Source organism: Spermophilus citellus, assembly GCF_964194105.1.
Source record: "Spermophilus citellus genome assembly, chromosome: 9".
Lineage (NCBI taxonomy): Eukaryota > Metazoa > Chordata > Mammalia > Rodentia > Sciuridae > Spermophilus > Spermophilus citellus.
This window is the reverse complement of record NC_138191.1, coordinates 65,665,527-65,682,277: the sequence shown is the minus strand read 5'-3', so window position 1 is coordinate 65,682,277 and position 16,751 is coordinate 65,665,527. Positions and strand designations below refer to the sequence as shown.

Below are 16,751 nucleotides of genomic sequence, written 5' to 3'. Positions count from 1 at the left end.
TTAACATTAAACAGAGACATGAGATGGGAGGGAAAGGGAGAGAAAAGGGAAATTGCATGGAAATGAAGGGAGACCCTCATTGCTATACAAAATTACATATAAGAGGTTGTGAGGGGAATGGGAAAATAAACAAGGAGAGAAATGAATTACAGTAGATGGGGTAGAGAGAGAAGATGGGAGGGGAGGGGAGGGGGGATAGTAGGGGATAGGAAAGGTAGCAGAATACAACAGTTACTAATAGGGCATTATGTAAAATTGTGGATGTGTAACCGACGTGATTCTGCAATCTGCATTTGGGGTAAAATTGGGGGTTCATAACCCACTTCAATCTAATGTATGAAATATGATATGTCAAGAGCTTTGTAATGTTGTGAACAACCAATAAAAAAAAATTAAAAAAAAGAATATTCTCAGATGCTTCTCAGATTTACGACAACTGATTGTCTCATAGTCTTTCTAACTAAATATTATCGTTTGTGTTCTTCATATTTTAATGATCTTTTGAAACATTCTCAGGCTGATGTTAGAGTTGCAGCACCAGCCCTCCCAGGCAGAGATGAACCCTACACCAGGCAGTTCACAGAATGTGGAGAGAAAGCAGAGTACATTCATTTCACCCCTGACTTTGTACTGGGAAAAAAACAAAATGAATACGGATCATCAGGTAGGAAATTTGGCTAAAACCACTCATTTTAAGTAAGCATTTCTGTTCCCCGCTTTAGTGGACCGATCTTGGAGCCAAAGTCTTTGGGTTCAAATCCTGGCTCCTCTGTTTTTTGGGTTTTTTTTTTTTTTTGTTAGGTGTGATGTTAAACAAGTGACCCACCCTCTCTGTGCTTATTCCTGGCAAAATGGTGACCAGTTGAGTTTCTACCTTATAGAATTTTTGTGAACCACAATCTAGATAATCCATGTAAAGTTATACAATCTAGTGTCGATATGTTTCAGAACTTTTGACAGCAGAATTAACAAATGTTTTCTAAGGCATACTTTTTAGATTTCAGTTTTCTAGTTCTCCACATCTGTTAACCAATCACATGTAAATTCCATGAAAACCAGATGGAGAGAGCCATGATGCCAGTTACTGATCAAGAGAAAATTTCATAGGCTATTAGTTGCTGATATTATTTAAACTACTTGCTTGTATCAGATGAAATTGTTTATAGTTAATCATTTGGGCCTATTAAAATGGAAATTTCATCTAATTCAATCTAAATGTTAAGATTATTTATTCAGATGAATGAAAGCAATTATTTTCCAGACAAAATTGAAAATCACTATTAAATGAGAGATCAGTTCTCATGTCACTATTCAGTGAAAACTTTCATGCAACCCCATACCCTATAATTGCCTCTCCCATTGCCTGTTCAGTGAAAGTTCATTAATCTCTGTCTCTGCCAACACAGCCAGTCCTAGTTATCAATACCTGGACCAGTTCCTCTCTCCAACCTTGAAAGCTCCATCATCCCCTCCATCCCAATCTTATCTTTCTTCCATACATCATCCTGACCAGAATTGCTCTCATTGGTTCCCCAAAATGTCACACAATCCTAAGTGCAATTTCTTTCTACCCTGACATGTTCAGCAAATCTAGTCACTTGAGCCACAAATACAAATAGCTCAATCCCCCAGCCACTCTTATCCTTAATTTACATCTCCTGTACTATATGCTCTTGCCTGTCTCTTTTTGGCTCCTGTTATCTGTTTCCCGACTGTTTAAGAAATGTATAATACTAATTGGCATCATTAAAAACACACAGTTTCTAAGCTCAGTTATGCTCTCAAGTCTATTTAACAGTATTCTTACTTGGCTCTTCTCAGTTACTTTTCTCATTTCCCATAGTAGCTATTTCAAAGCTTCTACCATTTTTGTCAAGAATCTCTAGCCACTCTCCTCACTCCCATCAATTATCAGATGCCTCGAGTGAACAAACTGAAGCCACTACTATTTGTTAATTATTTTTTTATTTGTATATGATAAATCACTACCTTTTTTGTTTTATCACCCAAATTCATGTCCACCTTATACTGGTCATAGAAAAGACTTCCAATTTTTACATCCAGTGTCCCCATCTCTGTTCTTGATCTTTCCTCATATCCCATAATTTAGATCTATTCTATTATTGACAGTTCCACCCTTCCTCTTAGACAGGAGTTTGTTATGTCATTTGATGTATGTGTTTGTAAAAGAAAATTCACATTCTCCATACCTTGCCCTAAAAACAACAAGGCTTTTGGAAAAATAGGATGAGGAAGAGAGCCTTCAAAATCTACATAATTTCATTAACAACTATGAAAGTATAGTGTATAGAAAGATCATTTGGACCAACCAGGCAGCAACTAACTCGGTATGTTTGGTGGCTGCCACACAGATATTGAAAGTGCAAATGTGTATACACACACATGGGGAAGAGAAGAAAGAGTGGAGGGGAGAGAGAGAGAGAGAGAAATTCTATTAGAAATAAGAACAAGGAAAGCTGAAATGACACATGTCACTGGCAATGGAATCCTAAGTCAGAAGGACTGTTTTTAAGGTGTGGATGGTACGTAGAGTAACTTGAGGAGGGTAGAAGGCTGAGGGTGGAACTTTTTAGAAGATAGTCACAGATGAAGGGAGTTTTAAATGTTCTTAAAATTCACCAAAATCCTGTAGTAGGACTTGTTATGAGGGCTTTTCCCTCCCACACTGAAGGTTATCATTCTACTCCCACGAACCAAGTCTCATTTGCCCAGAAAATCATAAAGTTTTAAATTTTAAAATTTATTGCATAAACAATAATTTAGGGATATTGTTAAAATCCAGACTCTGATTTAATAGGTTTAGTAGATTTAGAATGAGATTCTGCATTTCCAACAAGCTCCCCAGTGATGTTGATGCTGCTTGTCCAGAACCATATTTTGAGGTCTATACTTTTCATTTTTTAGGTCCTTAATTTTTTGAGGTCTTTATTTTTTTTAATACCCAATATTGCATTTAATGTATATAAATAAAAATAATTATTGTTTTATATAATTAGTGCTTACATGTATCATAAGTGTATCACTTCACTCTGACACCCCCAAAATTCTCTGTGGTCTATAATACTGTTTCTAAGTTTTTTCATTACCACTCTCTCAAGAGCATTTTTAGACAAAATTTCCAAATTATATTATATGGTATCTTAATGCAAACTAATTATCATATATCTGATTGTACTGTTGGTAGAGTTGAAGTTTAGAGAACCATAAATCATTATATTATGTAATATCTTTTGCTCCCAAGCTACCAAACCCCAAATATTTGTCTACTTTGATGATAGCATATGCTCCGTAGATGCTTCATTGATTTAACATGTTGTGGAATAAAAATATAATATATTGTTTAACAGTATAGTCATCTAATACCACTGGGCTTTTATAAACAAAACTATTAGGAGTTATGGAAATCCTCAATAAAAATATATGTTGTAATAGAAAGATCTTCTTAAAATTTTTAAGATACAAAAATTTTCACCTGAATTATCATCATGCATTTGAAATAATTTCCTACAGGTAGATTGTTTGTCCATGAGTGGGCTCATCTCCGCTGGGGAGTGTTTGATGAGTACAACGAAGAGAAGCCTTTCTACAGCGGCAAGTCAAAGAAAATTGAAGCAACAAGGCATGGATATTTATATTCTCCTAATGACCTCAGGCTTTTAACTGTTTTTTTTTTTTTACTTCTTTCAAATAACAATTATTCATTTTTGTCTCAATGCAAATAACAGGAGCTATATTACAGAACTGCCTCTTTTTAGGGAAATTTATCTTAATGCAGTTGGTTTTCTATTTAAATTACACATAACTTTCATGGCAATTATTTGATTGGCATTTGGCATTTTGATATATTTTACACCTGTCTATCATAACTGCCAGAACTCATTTAGACTAAAATTGCACACTACATAGTTGGACTAACTACAAAATTGATCAAAATTATTTCTGTTTGTATAAAAGTAAACAAAAATGGTTAAGTACTTCTAAGTGTGGGCTGAATAAGAAACCAAATGCTCTAAGAAGCCAATTAGTAACTTCTTGGAAACTAATTAGAGGTCATTTTAGAATGTCAATCTAGCATCACAGTTAATAAAAGACTGTCCACTTGAGTCTAAGATTAAGAAAACAAAGTGGTTGGGGAATCCACTTAAAATTGGGTGCCCAGTCAATGATACATGTCCACCTGGGGAGGGGAACTTGTCACACAAGTGCAAGCTAGTAATAACTAAATTTCCTCAAAATTAACTGTCACATTTTTTTCAGGTGTTCCACAGGTATCACTGGCAAAAATAGCGTTTATAAGTGTCAAGGAGGCAGCTGTATAACAAGATCATGCAAACGAAATTCTACAACAAATTTGTATGAAAAGGACTGTCAATTCTTCCCTAATAAAGTTCAAACAGAAAAGGCATCCATAATGTTCATGCAAAGCATTGATTCTGTAAGTATGCCAATCATGATTTTCAGAATTTATAATCAAAGGGCATTTCTAGCTTTATTCATTTTTATTTTTATTATTTTGTGGTGCTGGGTGTCAAACCCAAGGCCTTGTGCATGTTAGATGAGCACTCTATCCATTGAACTACATTCCCTGCCCCACATATCCTATTTTAAATGATCTTTCCAGGTGAAGTAAGGCTTAAATATAATAACATAGAGTTCTTTGAATATTGGCTGGTGCATGGTAAGCACACAAATAGTGTAATCTGTTATCATTATCACTATTGTGGTAAAGTTACTTGATTCTCATTAATTACATTTTATTAATAAAAGTATATTTGCAGAACATTTTTAAAATTTTTTCCAGTTTTGAAATTAGACGTTTTAGTGCAAGGTATAGTAAATTATTTTTTATTTCATTAATCTTTTAGGTGTTGGAGTTCTGTAATGCAGAAAACCATAACCAAGAAGCTCCAAGTTTTCAAAACATTAAGTGCAATTTTAGAAGTACCTGGGAGGTAATCAGCGATTCTGAGGATTTTAAAAACACCACACCCATGGCAGCACCTCCTCCTCCACCTGTGTTCTCATTGTTGAGGATCAGTGAAAGAATTCTGTGCTTAGTTCTTGATAAGTCTGGAAGCATGTCTGTAAGTTTATGGATCCATATTTTTTCAATGTGGGAATGGAAATAATCAAATGCTAAGAACACACTGAACTCTACCTGTACCTGGGTTGTTCTAAATCACATAGTAACATAAAATACCATCACTTCCTGTAATCATGAGCTCATGATATTGCAACATTATTGTAGCAAAAGAAAGATGACAAAAGAGTTAAGAATATTCTAATAACCTAATAACATAAGAATATCCATTTTTTCCCCAGAAAATGGATGGTTACTAGGAGAAGATATAAGGCTTTAGCTGGAAAATTAAAACTAGACATTGAAATAAGAAGTTGTTTTAAACCATGGTCTTTGTACTGAAAACGCTTGAGACATGGAGATAGAGTGGGTTAGTGGATGCTAAATCCCATTCCAGTTCAAGGAACAAAAACAATCAGCAGAATTCTGAACACAGCTTTATTTTATTTGTATCAAATGTGCAAGTGACCTCTTTGTACTCAAAGACACACAAAAAGTATCATATAACAGACAAGAAGGAGGAGTAGGCGCCTATCTCCTCCTCTGCCTGCAAATGGCTTCCACCTGGGCTGCGTGTTCTGCTTTCTGGAAGCCCGGCCTCCCCTCTGGTATTTCAGTTCTCTCCCTCTGCCTGCCTAATTCTATTCCACAACCAGTATCTCATTTAGGCCCCTTTTCACCCTGCCAGCATAATACAGGGCATGATTGCCACTCATTCAGATTGAGTTTGCTGTTGTCCTGACCTGCTGGACTATTTCCAATTTTAGGAGTTTAGAGGGCACTTGTGACCAGCCCAAGTTGAGTCCCTTTTGTTTTGCTATTGTTGTGTGTTCTCTAGTCCTACAGGAGTTCTGTGAAGCAGACCATCTAGTTCTCCTGGGGGCATAAAAGGTATTATCATGTGGATATATATATATATAGCTAGATACAGCCATTCATTCCATTATCATTTGGTGAATAGAAAACATTGTATTGGGGTCTGATAATATATGTACATGTCATTAAGAAGTTGAAAGTCCAGTAGAAAATTTTTTTTCTCCTTTTTCTCAGTACCTGGATTAGTCATATTTATTCTGCAAAATTTGGGAGAGGCATTCAGGAGATGGGCTGTATTTATTGGCTGCTATAGGCTCTTCTGATCCCAACACTGCCTGTGAATACATCTGTTTACTATATATTATATTGAAATGAACGTGTCTTTCCCAACTAGCTAGGGAGATCTTCTAGGAAGTAGAACCTTGTCTGATGAATCTTTGTATACCCACGGCCTAGAACAGAGTTTATCACGTAGGTGCAGTCAATAAAAATTTGTTGAAATGAATGGACTACTAATAATCAAATGCAATGTGATAAAGCACCCAGAGGATGGCACATTTGAAGCAGAACAGAGCATGCATGCTGCAGGCCAGGAATAAAAACTTCAGCAAATAGGAAAAGAGTGGCTATTGAAAAGGGCAGAGAAAGATTAATGAAATGAACAGATTAATGAAATGAACCACAATAATACAGAGTTCCAGAGAGAGCAACAAAATGCTATACAGCAACCCATAAAGTGACAAGTAAATGTCACTGAGGAAAGAAGAGGCTCCTGATTGGCAGATGAGGAGTCTTCCCGAGACAGGGTGCTGGCAGACCAGGGTTAAAGGCAAAGCAAAGAAGCAAAGTGGTGGAGAGTACTCAAATATGGTGGTGTAGAAATTTTTCCCTGTAATTTTTCAGGAAGTTCAGAGGGAAACTTGGGTGTGGTTGTGGAGAGGAACCCCCTGAGTGTAAGGAGGGATGGAGAGGACAAATTATGAAGAAGTATACATCCTCAAAAACCCAATACCAGGAAGAAGGATGTGAGTCCTGAAGTATTACCAAAGAACCAATTCAAATTAATCCATAGTTGGAGAAGTGGTGGGGAAGGTTAGGAGAAGAGGAAAGGATGGAGGGAGGGACTGGGCTTCTCAGCATTTACTGCAGCTCAAGTAAGTTTTGCATTTGGAGTAGACTAGTCCCTAGTAGATGGACCATTTGAGCTCTGAGTGGAGGTCAAGATAGACTGGTTGTATTTGGGAGCTCTGGGGTGTGATTTTTTTCCAAGGACAATAGGCATGGAGGCTCCCAGGAGGAATTAGAGAGGCTCTAAAATGTGTATCATCACCTGCAACTCAGTCTCCTCCCTAGCTTCCACCTCTAACTTGGGTGGTTAGCAGCAGGAATCATTCCTAATTGAAAAATTAGCTCCTTACTATTCTGTATGTGTTCCGTAACAGACATAACCATATTTTTCAATTTCACCAATTAAATAATTGCTTTCTTCAATACTACCAATTAATAATCATAGAAATTTCTTACCAATGAAATTTATCCACTCATTTTTTGTGATCTGCTATTACATTCTATATGAAAACCACTTGATTTTTTTCTTGTCTTTTTTCAGTTCTCCTCTCAGAGTTCTACTCGCCTCGATCGAATGAATCAAGCAGCAAAATATTTCCTACTACAGACTGTTGAAAATGGATCCTGGGTAGGGATGGTTCACTTTGATAGTGCAGCCATTGTTAAAAGTGAGCTAATCCAAATAAAAAGTGACAGCGAAAAAAACAAGCTCTTGGAGAGTTTACCTACGCAAGCTTCTGGAGGAACTTCCATCTGCTCTGGAATTGAAGCTGCATTTCAGGTGAAAATCATACTGCAAATATATTTTTTCCTTTTTTCTTTGTTTTCAGCATACTTTACTATGAAATTCTGCTTCATATACATTCTGCCTAGTTTTAACATAATTTATTCTAAAAGTCAGAGAACACACAGAAAAAAAATTCACTTGGTTTTTAATGAATGAGTGAATTAATGAAGAAAGTGTAGGGAAATAAATAAATATAAAGATGCCACTACATTATATAACCAATAAGGCCAGATATTTTGCTCTTGTTTTTATAGAAGGGTTGGTGCTAAATAAATGTCAGTTAAGTAAATAATAGTGTGTGGACACAAAAGCCATCGACTTTGGGGGCAATGAAGCAAATTACTTGGCGTGATTCCACTTTGGGCCAGTTCTCTTTCTAGTTTATGTGGCATTCAGACAGGGCAAACTGATGCCTATCTATTAAGTAGGGACTATTAATCCTATCTAGTGTAAGCCATGTAAGTCAGGGCATAACCTTTTGCATCAGAGTACTGGCTCTGTCTATTAGCTTTGTAACCTTAGGCAAACTTTTTGGTCTCTTTGGATTCTACATGCCTTATCTATACAATAGAGGACAGAGGAATGCCTACTCATAGGATTATTATGAAGATGATGTGAACTTATATAGTTACATACTTAGAATGATCTTTGCTGTATTATAGAGTAAATTTTATCCAAATGGTCATATTGAACACATCATTAATATCAACTGTCATTTTTTCTGTTTAGAAACCCTGTCTATCCCCTCACAGTCTACAAAATTAAGTCCAAATTCCTCAGTCTGAAGTTACTCCAAAGTCTTATGAGACTAAGATTGCCCTCTTCTATCTCCCAGCCTTTTTCCTCAGTTCTCCCCTCCTGATTCTCTATGCCCTAAGAACTTACTGTGCACATTGCTCTCCAAGCCCCCTGTGTGCTAGCAGTCCCTGTACCTATGCACATGTAATTCCTCTGCCTAAAATGCTTCCTTCTTTCCCATCTTGACATGTTAAAATTCTACTAGGTCTTCAAAATCCTCTCTCTTTTTAGCTTTTACTGCCCTTCCACAACCCTATAGAGTCTCTTTTATGAATTACATGGAGTTTTAAGCATAGGTTTATAAAATGAAGATCTGCATTTAAATCTCAATTGTCACTATTAGCTTTGTGACACTAAACATGATTGACCTCTCAAGTCCTTGAGTTTCTCCTTAGTAAGACAGGATAATGAAAGCCAGCACATAAGGTTATTCATGTTTTCATTTATTCAACATGTATTTAATGTCTAGCTGCTATGGGCCAATCAAAGCTGCTTCCCTCTGCAGTGTTTTCTGTATCCATAAGGAACATATTTTACCATATAGGTGAATACAAACAGTAATGCACATTGTGGAGACAGTGTTTGGAAAGAACATACATTTTCTGTATCCATAAGGAACATATTTTACCATATAGGTGAATACAAACAGTAATGCACATTGTGGAGACAGTGTTTGGAAAGAACATACAGAGTGATATTATTCTGAGTAACTGGGAAAGGAGGGAATTTCTTCAGGAAAAGAGGCCACTGAGGCCTTTCCTAAAAAATGACATCTAAAGTAAGATTTGAAGGATGAGAAAGAGCCAATGGTTCATGTAGAAAGGAGAGCACAAAGTTTCTTAGAAAGAATTGGTGAGGGGGTGCTGGGGTTGTGGCTCAGTGGTAGAGTGCTCGCCTCGCACATGTGAGACCCTGGCTTCGATCCTAAGCACCACATAAAAATAAATAAGTGAAATAAAGGTATTGTGTCCAACTACAACTAAAAACTAAATATTAAAAAAGAGAATTGGGGGCTGGGATTGTGGCTCAGCGGTAGAGCGCTCGCCTAGCATGGGTGTTCGATTCTCGGCACCACATAAAAATAAAGGCATTGTGTTGTGTCCATCTATACCTAAAAAATAAATGTTAAAAAAGAAAAAAAGAGTTAAAAAAAGAATTGGGAAAAAATGTATTATTCCAAGAAATGGTAGAAGCTGGTGGCACTGGAGAATAATGAGGGGGTATGAAATATGGTTGGAAAATTAGATTATGGCTAACCATTTAAAGCTTAAAAAATATGATAGATTTTTATGTTTTTTAAAGAATAACAAACAGCTACTGAAGAGCTTGAAACATCAGAATCTGGTTATCAGTCTATGTTTTATGAAGGTGACTTGGTTTCCCCATGTAAAACTAAGTGTAGGGAACAAGAGTGGTAATAGGGAGACAATTTAGGAGCTTGGGATTGAAATAAATTACACAACATATAAAACATAATTAACACATACTTAGTGTTCAGTAAAAGGGATATCTCTAATATTTTGTCATTTTTCTTGAACTACAGAGTACTCTGTTGAACATATTTGTTGTGTTTATCTTCATCTCCTCAGTATCAGCAACTCTGTAAGATTATTGAATTAAATTGAATTTTTTCTATGAATGCAGGAGCACATAGTTTCTATTGAATTCCAGCATAGTGGCTGACCCACTGCAAGTGCTCAGTGAATATACTAATTTTAAAAAGGAGAGATGAAGAAGAGAGAATGTTACTTCATCTTTGGATCTTCATTTTGCATTTACATGTGGGGGAATAGTGTGTTATGAATGCTGTATACATACCATAAATGTATATAGCCTCCTCTATTCTTCAGTTCCATTTCAATGCATATCTAGTATATTTTCCATGTATTATAATATGTATAAATCTTTTTGACTCAGAATCTGAACAAATCTTAATGAGGGTGGTGACTTTTTCCCCTTGATATGAACTTTATTAGGGATTCTACATTCTAAAACCTATTCTGTAAATCTATACACACCTCCACTCCATGAACAAGAAAACCACTTTCTTGTAGTCTATCCTCAATTTCCCAAAATAGTGCTCAAAGAGGCTACTACTAATTAAAACTGTCACAGAAGTTGAAATATAATAGCTATCCCAGGCTAAGTTCTCTTTATCCTCTTACACAGCCATCTACATTTAGAGCTCCAAGGTTCAAACTATTGGACTTTTAGGAAAGCAATTCAATTTCAAATAAAAATCAATAATTATTATTCTTGGTGTCTTTTGAATACCACTAATATGTTTAGTTCTATGCCAGTTACTATTAAGAGTAAAATAAAGTTATACAGTATCTCTAACCTCAACATGCTTAGAATTGAACACATCTTTTTTAAAAGTACGCTAAGAGTTTTCTAATTTGAAATTAAGACCTTTTAATTTTGAGTGGAAACTATTTTTCATTCGTTCATTTTAGTTACCCATAATATTAGGGTTCTTTTTGACAAAATTATACAAGGATGAAATAAAATTTGCTCCAATTTAGACTCCAGTACTTCCTGTTTCCTCCTCCTGTTCCCTTTCTTGAGGTGGATTCTTAATGTATCCATCTGTATATACAATCGGCATTATACACTAAAGCTTTCATGTAGGATAGTCAGTCAAAGAAAGCAGAAAAATATCACTTCTATATTCCACAATTATATTGTAGGTGTCTGGTTGACCTGAATTTTCCAGGCTAAGATACCACTGTCATTTGGTCCAGGCAGGATTTTCCAAAGCCCTGCTCCCAGCTACCTACATTTGAGTAAATATTCTCTTCAATGGGACTGGGATGGAGGCGGGGCAGGAAAAGGTAATGTTTAAATTTCCCCAAGGATTATTGATTTCAGATTCTATGATTTTAAAATAGACTAACACCTCTATTCCTCACACTATCATTTATTTCTCTAAATTTTTCTCTAATTTCCCTTTGGTCTTTTGGATTTAGGATGGTAATTGTGTTCTGAATTATGCTTGCAGGTGATTGAAAAGCTAAACGCCCAAATAGATGGATCTGAAATAGTGCTGCTGACTGACGGGGAGGACAGCACTACAGGGAGCTGTGCTAAAGCTGTGAAACAGAGTGGGGCCGTCATTCATTTAATTGCTTTGGGGCCAAAGGCTGAAGAAGCAGTAATAGAGATGAGCAATGAAACAGGTAAAACATGATCTGTACATTCTAGACCTTTAATACCAATGTATATAAAGAGGCTGACAACTCAACAACTTCTCTTAAGCTCCTAGTTTGCAAGTGCTGGGCCAGGAGTTGGAAACCACAGTCAAACCAGACCCAATCTCTGTTCTCACAGTACTCAGAAGCCAGTTGCCTGGAAAGGCAAATGACACTACAAAACAGATCACATAAGCTGATAACATTCTTTGACAACCTCAGAAATATAAAAGAATAAATTTCTTTTTTTTTCTTCTGAGCCAAAAATTGTTCCTCAAGATCCATAGTGTTTTCTGAGAATGCACTTTCAATGTGCTCTGAGTTTGCTACCATTGGTTTAGGTTCAGGTTAAACATCCTGGGAGACTTCAAGAAATCGTTCCACTTTTTCTATAGCTTTCTCAGAATCTTCATTTGCAGAATCATACAATTCCAAAAATCCTAGAAGTTCTTCTACATTATAATTATCAAAATCATCTCTTCCACCATCAAAACAGAAAAAAATCTGCCTCCATCTTAGACAAATAAAGCAAGAATGAATGTAACAAAAAAAGTATGCTGTCCAAAAGGGTGGCATCTGCTGGCTCTTCCACCTTTATGTCTAGTTGGTTTTCTGTATCAGCAGCATCAACAGGAGTACCTTCTGTTATAAGTAGCTCTATAAAGGTCATTGACATCATTTTGTGGTGGAACCTAAACATCTCCTGAACATCTGTCTCTTTTCCTTTAATATGAAGTTCAATGTCCACTTTTGGCTCTTTATCATTATCTGTCTTAGAGGTTTCCACAAAAAGACCATATTCTGCACTTTCAGGATAAATATAATCTGTTGCTGCTTGTGGTTTCTTCTCTTTTCTATCTGGGACTAAAGCTTCCTCATCTTCTTTTTCTTCTTCTGAATAAGAATTCTCCAAATCCATCATATCCGTTTTCTCATCACCACCTGTGGCAATAAATAAACTATCCTCCAAGGTTGTCAGTATATTTTTATCATCATCCTTGATGCCCGGGGGCAGAGTTACCTCAACCTTATCTTCTTCATTTGAATTCTGCTCTTCACCTATTGAATATTTCTCCACTCCAAACTCCACTGTGTATTTCATGTCTTCTTCATTTATAAAGGTGAGTAACAGGAGCTCCCCAAAGCTTTCCTCATTCTCCTCTTCTTCCTTATCAAACGCATAATAATCAGCATCCAATTCCTCATCATCAAAATCATCTTCTAATGAAGTCACCAGTCTGGTCGTCTCATCATCAGACACAAGTGCATCAGCAGTAGAGCCAAATTTGGTTTTCAAGTCTAATGTCATTTCTTTTTTCAAACGTTTATAAGCATCAGTCTTCTCCTGTTCGTTTGAGACCTGAGAAATGTTGCTGGTTTTGTTGTTTTCACTTTCGGGCACTTTCAATTTATCTGGTAGTATTTCTTCAAAAAGTTCAAATGAAGTTAAAAATTATGGAACGCTTCACGAATTTGCGTGTCATCCTTGTGCAGGGGCCATGCTAATCTTTCAAAGAATAAATTTCTATGTGGGAAAAAGAAGCCATCAGTTCTCCCAAGGTTGTAGAGAATAAGGGCAAGAAGGTCTGAGCAACGAGGTGACTTCTTTGCTGGTCCTTGAGCAAGGGGTTAAATTTCTACAAGAAGGAAAAAGGTAGAGAGAAGATAATCAGGCCATGAGCCAAAAAAATCATGTCGGAATGACAATGTGAGGCAATGTATTGGAAGGAATAGTGTTCTTGTGAGGTCAGAGCATAGGTGCCCCTCTGTGATGTAGGAAGTCATGACTAACAGAAGCTCAGCCAAAATATCCAAATAACAATGAAATTTCTAGATAAATAATAACTAGGTAGCTGTTATTTTAGGTACACAGATATGATGTAAATAAATTACATGTTTTTAATGCCTTCTAAAAATAGCAGAGAAAAGATAATTCATGAGTACCATTTTATCAAATTGGTTTTAATGACACCAAATATAAACCTGCTTTTAGTTGTACAAACTCATTGTCTTCAGGTGTTTTGTTTATTTTTGTTATTTTATTTTGTTTTGAGACAAAATTGCTTAAGTTGCCAATGCTGGGATCAAAATTGTAATTCTCCTGCCTCAGCCTCCCAAGTAGATGGGATTAGAGGCCTGTGCTACCATGCATGTTCAAAGAGCTTTTATAGCAATTTTAAAATTTATTCCTCTTCCAAATATTCCATTCAGTGGTAGTACTTTTTAGGATTTGTCCCCGCTGCTTTCTATTCTATCTCTGACTAGTTATTACCAGGATACATCAATATCTTTCTAATTTACTTATTATCTTTTTAATTGACTAATTCTGATATACTGTTTGTAAATCTAAAAAACAACTTTGTTACAACTGTATCTTAAATAAAAGTAATAATTCCCCTAAAGGGTTGTGTAAAGTCTGTGAGCTTTACCATGTGGAATTGTAACATCTTCTTTCACAGTCCATGATTATTTGATGTATTTCAGCTAGCTGAGATTTTGGTGTTGAGTTACTAAAGTAGCTTATGCTTCCCAGTGATAATATTTTTAAATCAGCATTTCAGAATTAAATCTTATAGCTATCTGACATTGGTCTATTTTAATAATACATACTGAAACTGTGATTTTTGTTTAAAACATTATCTTATTAATCACTAAAATTTACTCATTTCCCAGAAAGTAAACTAATTAAGGCATTTACATTTTAGGAGGAAAACATATTTATGCTTCAGATAATGCTGAGAACAATGGCCTCATTGATGCTTTTGGGGCCCTTGCATCAGAAAATGCTGATCCCACCCAGAAGTCACTTCAGGTCAGAGTTGCCACTCTTGGGTTTTTGTGTTTGCATTTACCATAACTGAGCAGAAGATTTTCGTAGTCTTAAGTTTTGAGTTCTGTATTTATCTCAAAGTGAATTTTTAATTAAAATCAAAACTTCTGCCAGAAATAGAAATTATACTTTAGCTATAACCAAATTAAGTGCTAAAATAAGAATAAAATAAATGGTGAGATAGCTAAGATTGTTTTTCATATTCCCATAGAATCTGGTTAAGGGATAATGTTAAAAACTAATCACATCCATTTTCCACCAAAAGACTTCACCCAAAATAAAACAACTATCTTGAATGAAAAACAAAAACTCATGTTTCCAAGCTTTCTTTATACTTCACTATTATAAAATAAATTTAGACAAATTAACTCATGCACCTAATTTGCAAATAGAAGAAATATATCTTGGAAATAAGCGCAAGAAAGGCTAGGGATTCTCCCTTCTCTATAACCACATTTTTTTTAAAAGAGAGAGAGGGGGGGGGAATTTTAATATTTATTTTTTGGTTTTCGGCAGACACAACGTCTTTGTTTGTATGTGATGCTGAGGATCAAACCCGGGGCGCACGCATGCCAGGCCAGCGCGCTACCGCTTGAGCCACATCCCCAGCCCCAAAACCACAACTTTTTTTTTTTTTTTGCTGGGCTTTTATTTTACTCACCTCTCTTCTGAACTCAACTCTTTTTCTCATCTATATCACAATAGCACTATTATTTTCTCATTTGTCATTTCTCCCATCTAACAGAAATGTTGTGTCCTTGTCTAACATCTCTCTGAGTCCTACATCCTACCAGCTGCTTGTAATCATCATTATACTATTTGCTTCTCGGAGTTCAACTGTTTAAGGTCATGCACATTTGTCTTTCTGGGCCTGGCTTGTTTCAGGTAACATAATGTCACAGGAGATCCAACTTGATCCACTCACTACATGTTTACACATTTAGATACTTAGGTTCAAGATACTTAGATTCAAGAAGTTTGATTAAGCTTTGGTTCTTTAATTCAGATCCCAGATACAATGTACACATAGCCTGTTTCCATCAAAATGTTTTTTAAAATGTTTCTCTTCTTTCTCCATTCACAAAAGTCTATGTCATACCTCCTTATGGCAAGACTTCTGTGTTCAGTTTTCCTATTTATCAAGTCACTCTCTACATTAAAACTTAGCATGATCACCTGGACAGACCTATTTTCCAACAATAAGCAGAGCATAGAACAAGAGCCTGTGGCTTAGAATATGTACATATTGGTTTGGAGATTTATCTCAATGATAATACTTTCTTAAATCAAAGACATATTCTCTTACCTGGAGATGAAGATTTTTATAACAATGATGTTTCAAAGTAGAATTCACTTACTTTTATCAGCATGAGGGTATTTGGGGTTGTGGAGTAAGTTGAAGTAGAAATGAGATTTCTTGTTGTTCTGAGAAGGCTCCATCTAGGAAACATGTAATGAATGGATCAAGTTGGATCTTCTGTGACATTATGTTACCTGAAACAAGCCAGGCCCAGAAAGACAAAAGTTCATGATCTTACACAGTTGATCTCAGAGAAGCAAATAGTATAATAATATTACAAATGGCTGATAGGATGTAGGGCTCAGAGAGATGTTAGACAAGGATACGACATTTCTGTTAGATGGAAGAAATGAGTTCAAGAGATCTATCATACAAATATGGTGATGATAGTTAATAACATGTATTTTATCCTTCAAAATTGTTCAGAGTGGAATTAAGTCCTTTTACTACACACACACACACACACACACACACACACACACATACACATTCACAAAAAAATGACAAGGATGTGAGGTAATGCTCATGTAAACTGGCTGGATTTAGCCATTCCATAATGGGTAGACTTTTCAAAACTTCATGTTGTATATGATAAATTTATACCATTTGTCACTTTAAAACAATAGTAATAAAGCAAAAGAGTTGGCTCTCCCTGACTAAGTGCTATCCACAGAGATTTTAATAATTTCTTTAAAGTTTCTCTCTGAGAAGATCCTATGCTTTATTGTTCTTTTCTCAGGATTCCATCCTGTACACATCAGTTTCCCCTATTGTGTTTACTGTCCACAGCTTCACACCCTATCCTGTGTGAAAAACTATTTCAAGATTCTAGATGACGAAAATATATCCATGAGAACTTT

At 35.8% G+C, this 16,751-nt stretch overlaps 1 protein-coding gene across 1 annotated transcript in view; it reads left to right on the top strand.

Annotated features, from left to right (window-relative positions):
* LOC308655908 (calcium-activated chloride channel regulator 4-like) overlaps nt 1–16,751 on the top strand; it is a gene marked incomplete at both ends in the record, with an annotated part of 40,337 nt that overhangs the window by 6,893 nt on the left and 16,693 nt on the right. Inside the window, 7 exons of the mRNA XM_081306330.1 lie at nt 517–664; nt 3,532–3,640; nt 4,279–4,456; nt 4,887–5,105; nt 7,539–7,766; nt 11,572–11,749; nt 14,467–14,573. Coding sequence (XP_081162456.1) covers nt 517–664; nt 3,532–3,640; nt 4,279–4,456; nt 4,887–5,105; nt 7,539–7,766; nt 11,572–11,749; nt 14,467–14,573 — 1,167 coding nt within the window. The remainder of the gene's footprint in view (nt 1–516; nt 665–3,531; nt 3,641–4,278; nt 4,457–4,886; nt 5,106–7,538; nt 7,767–11,571; nt 11,750–14,466; nt 14,574–16,751) is intronic.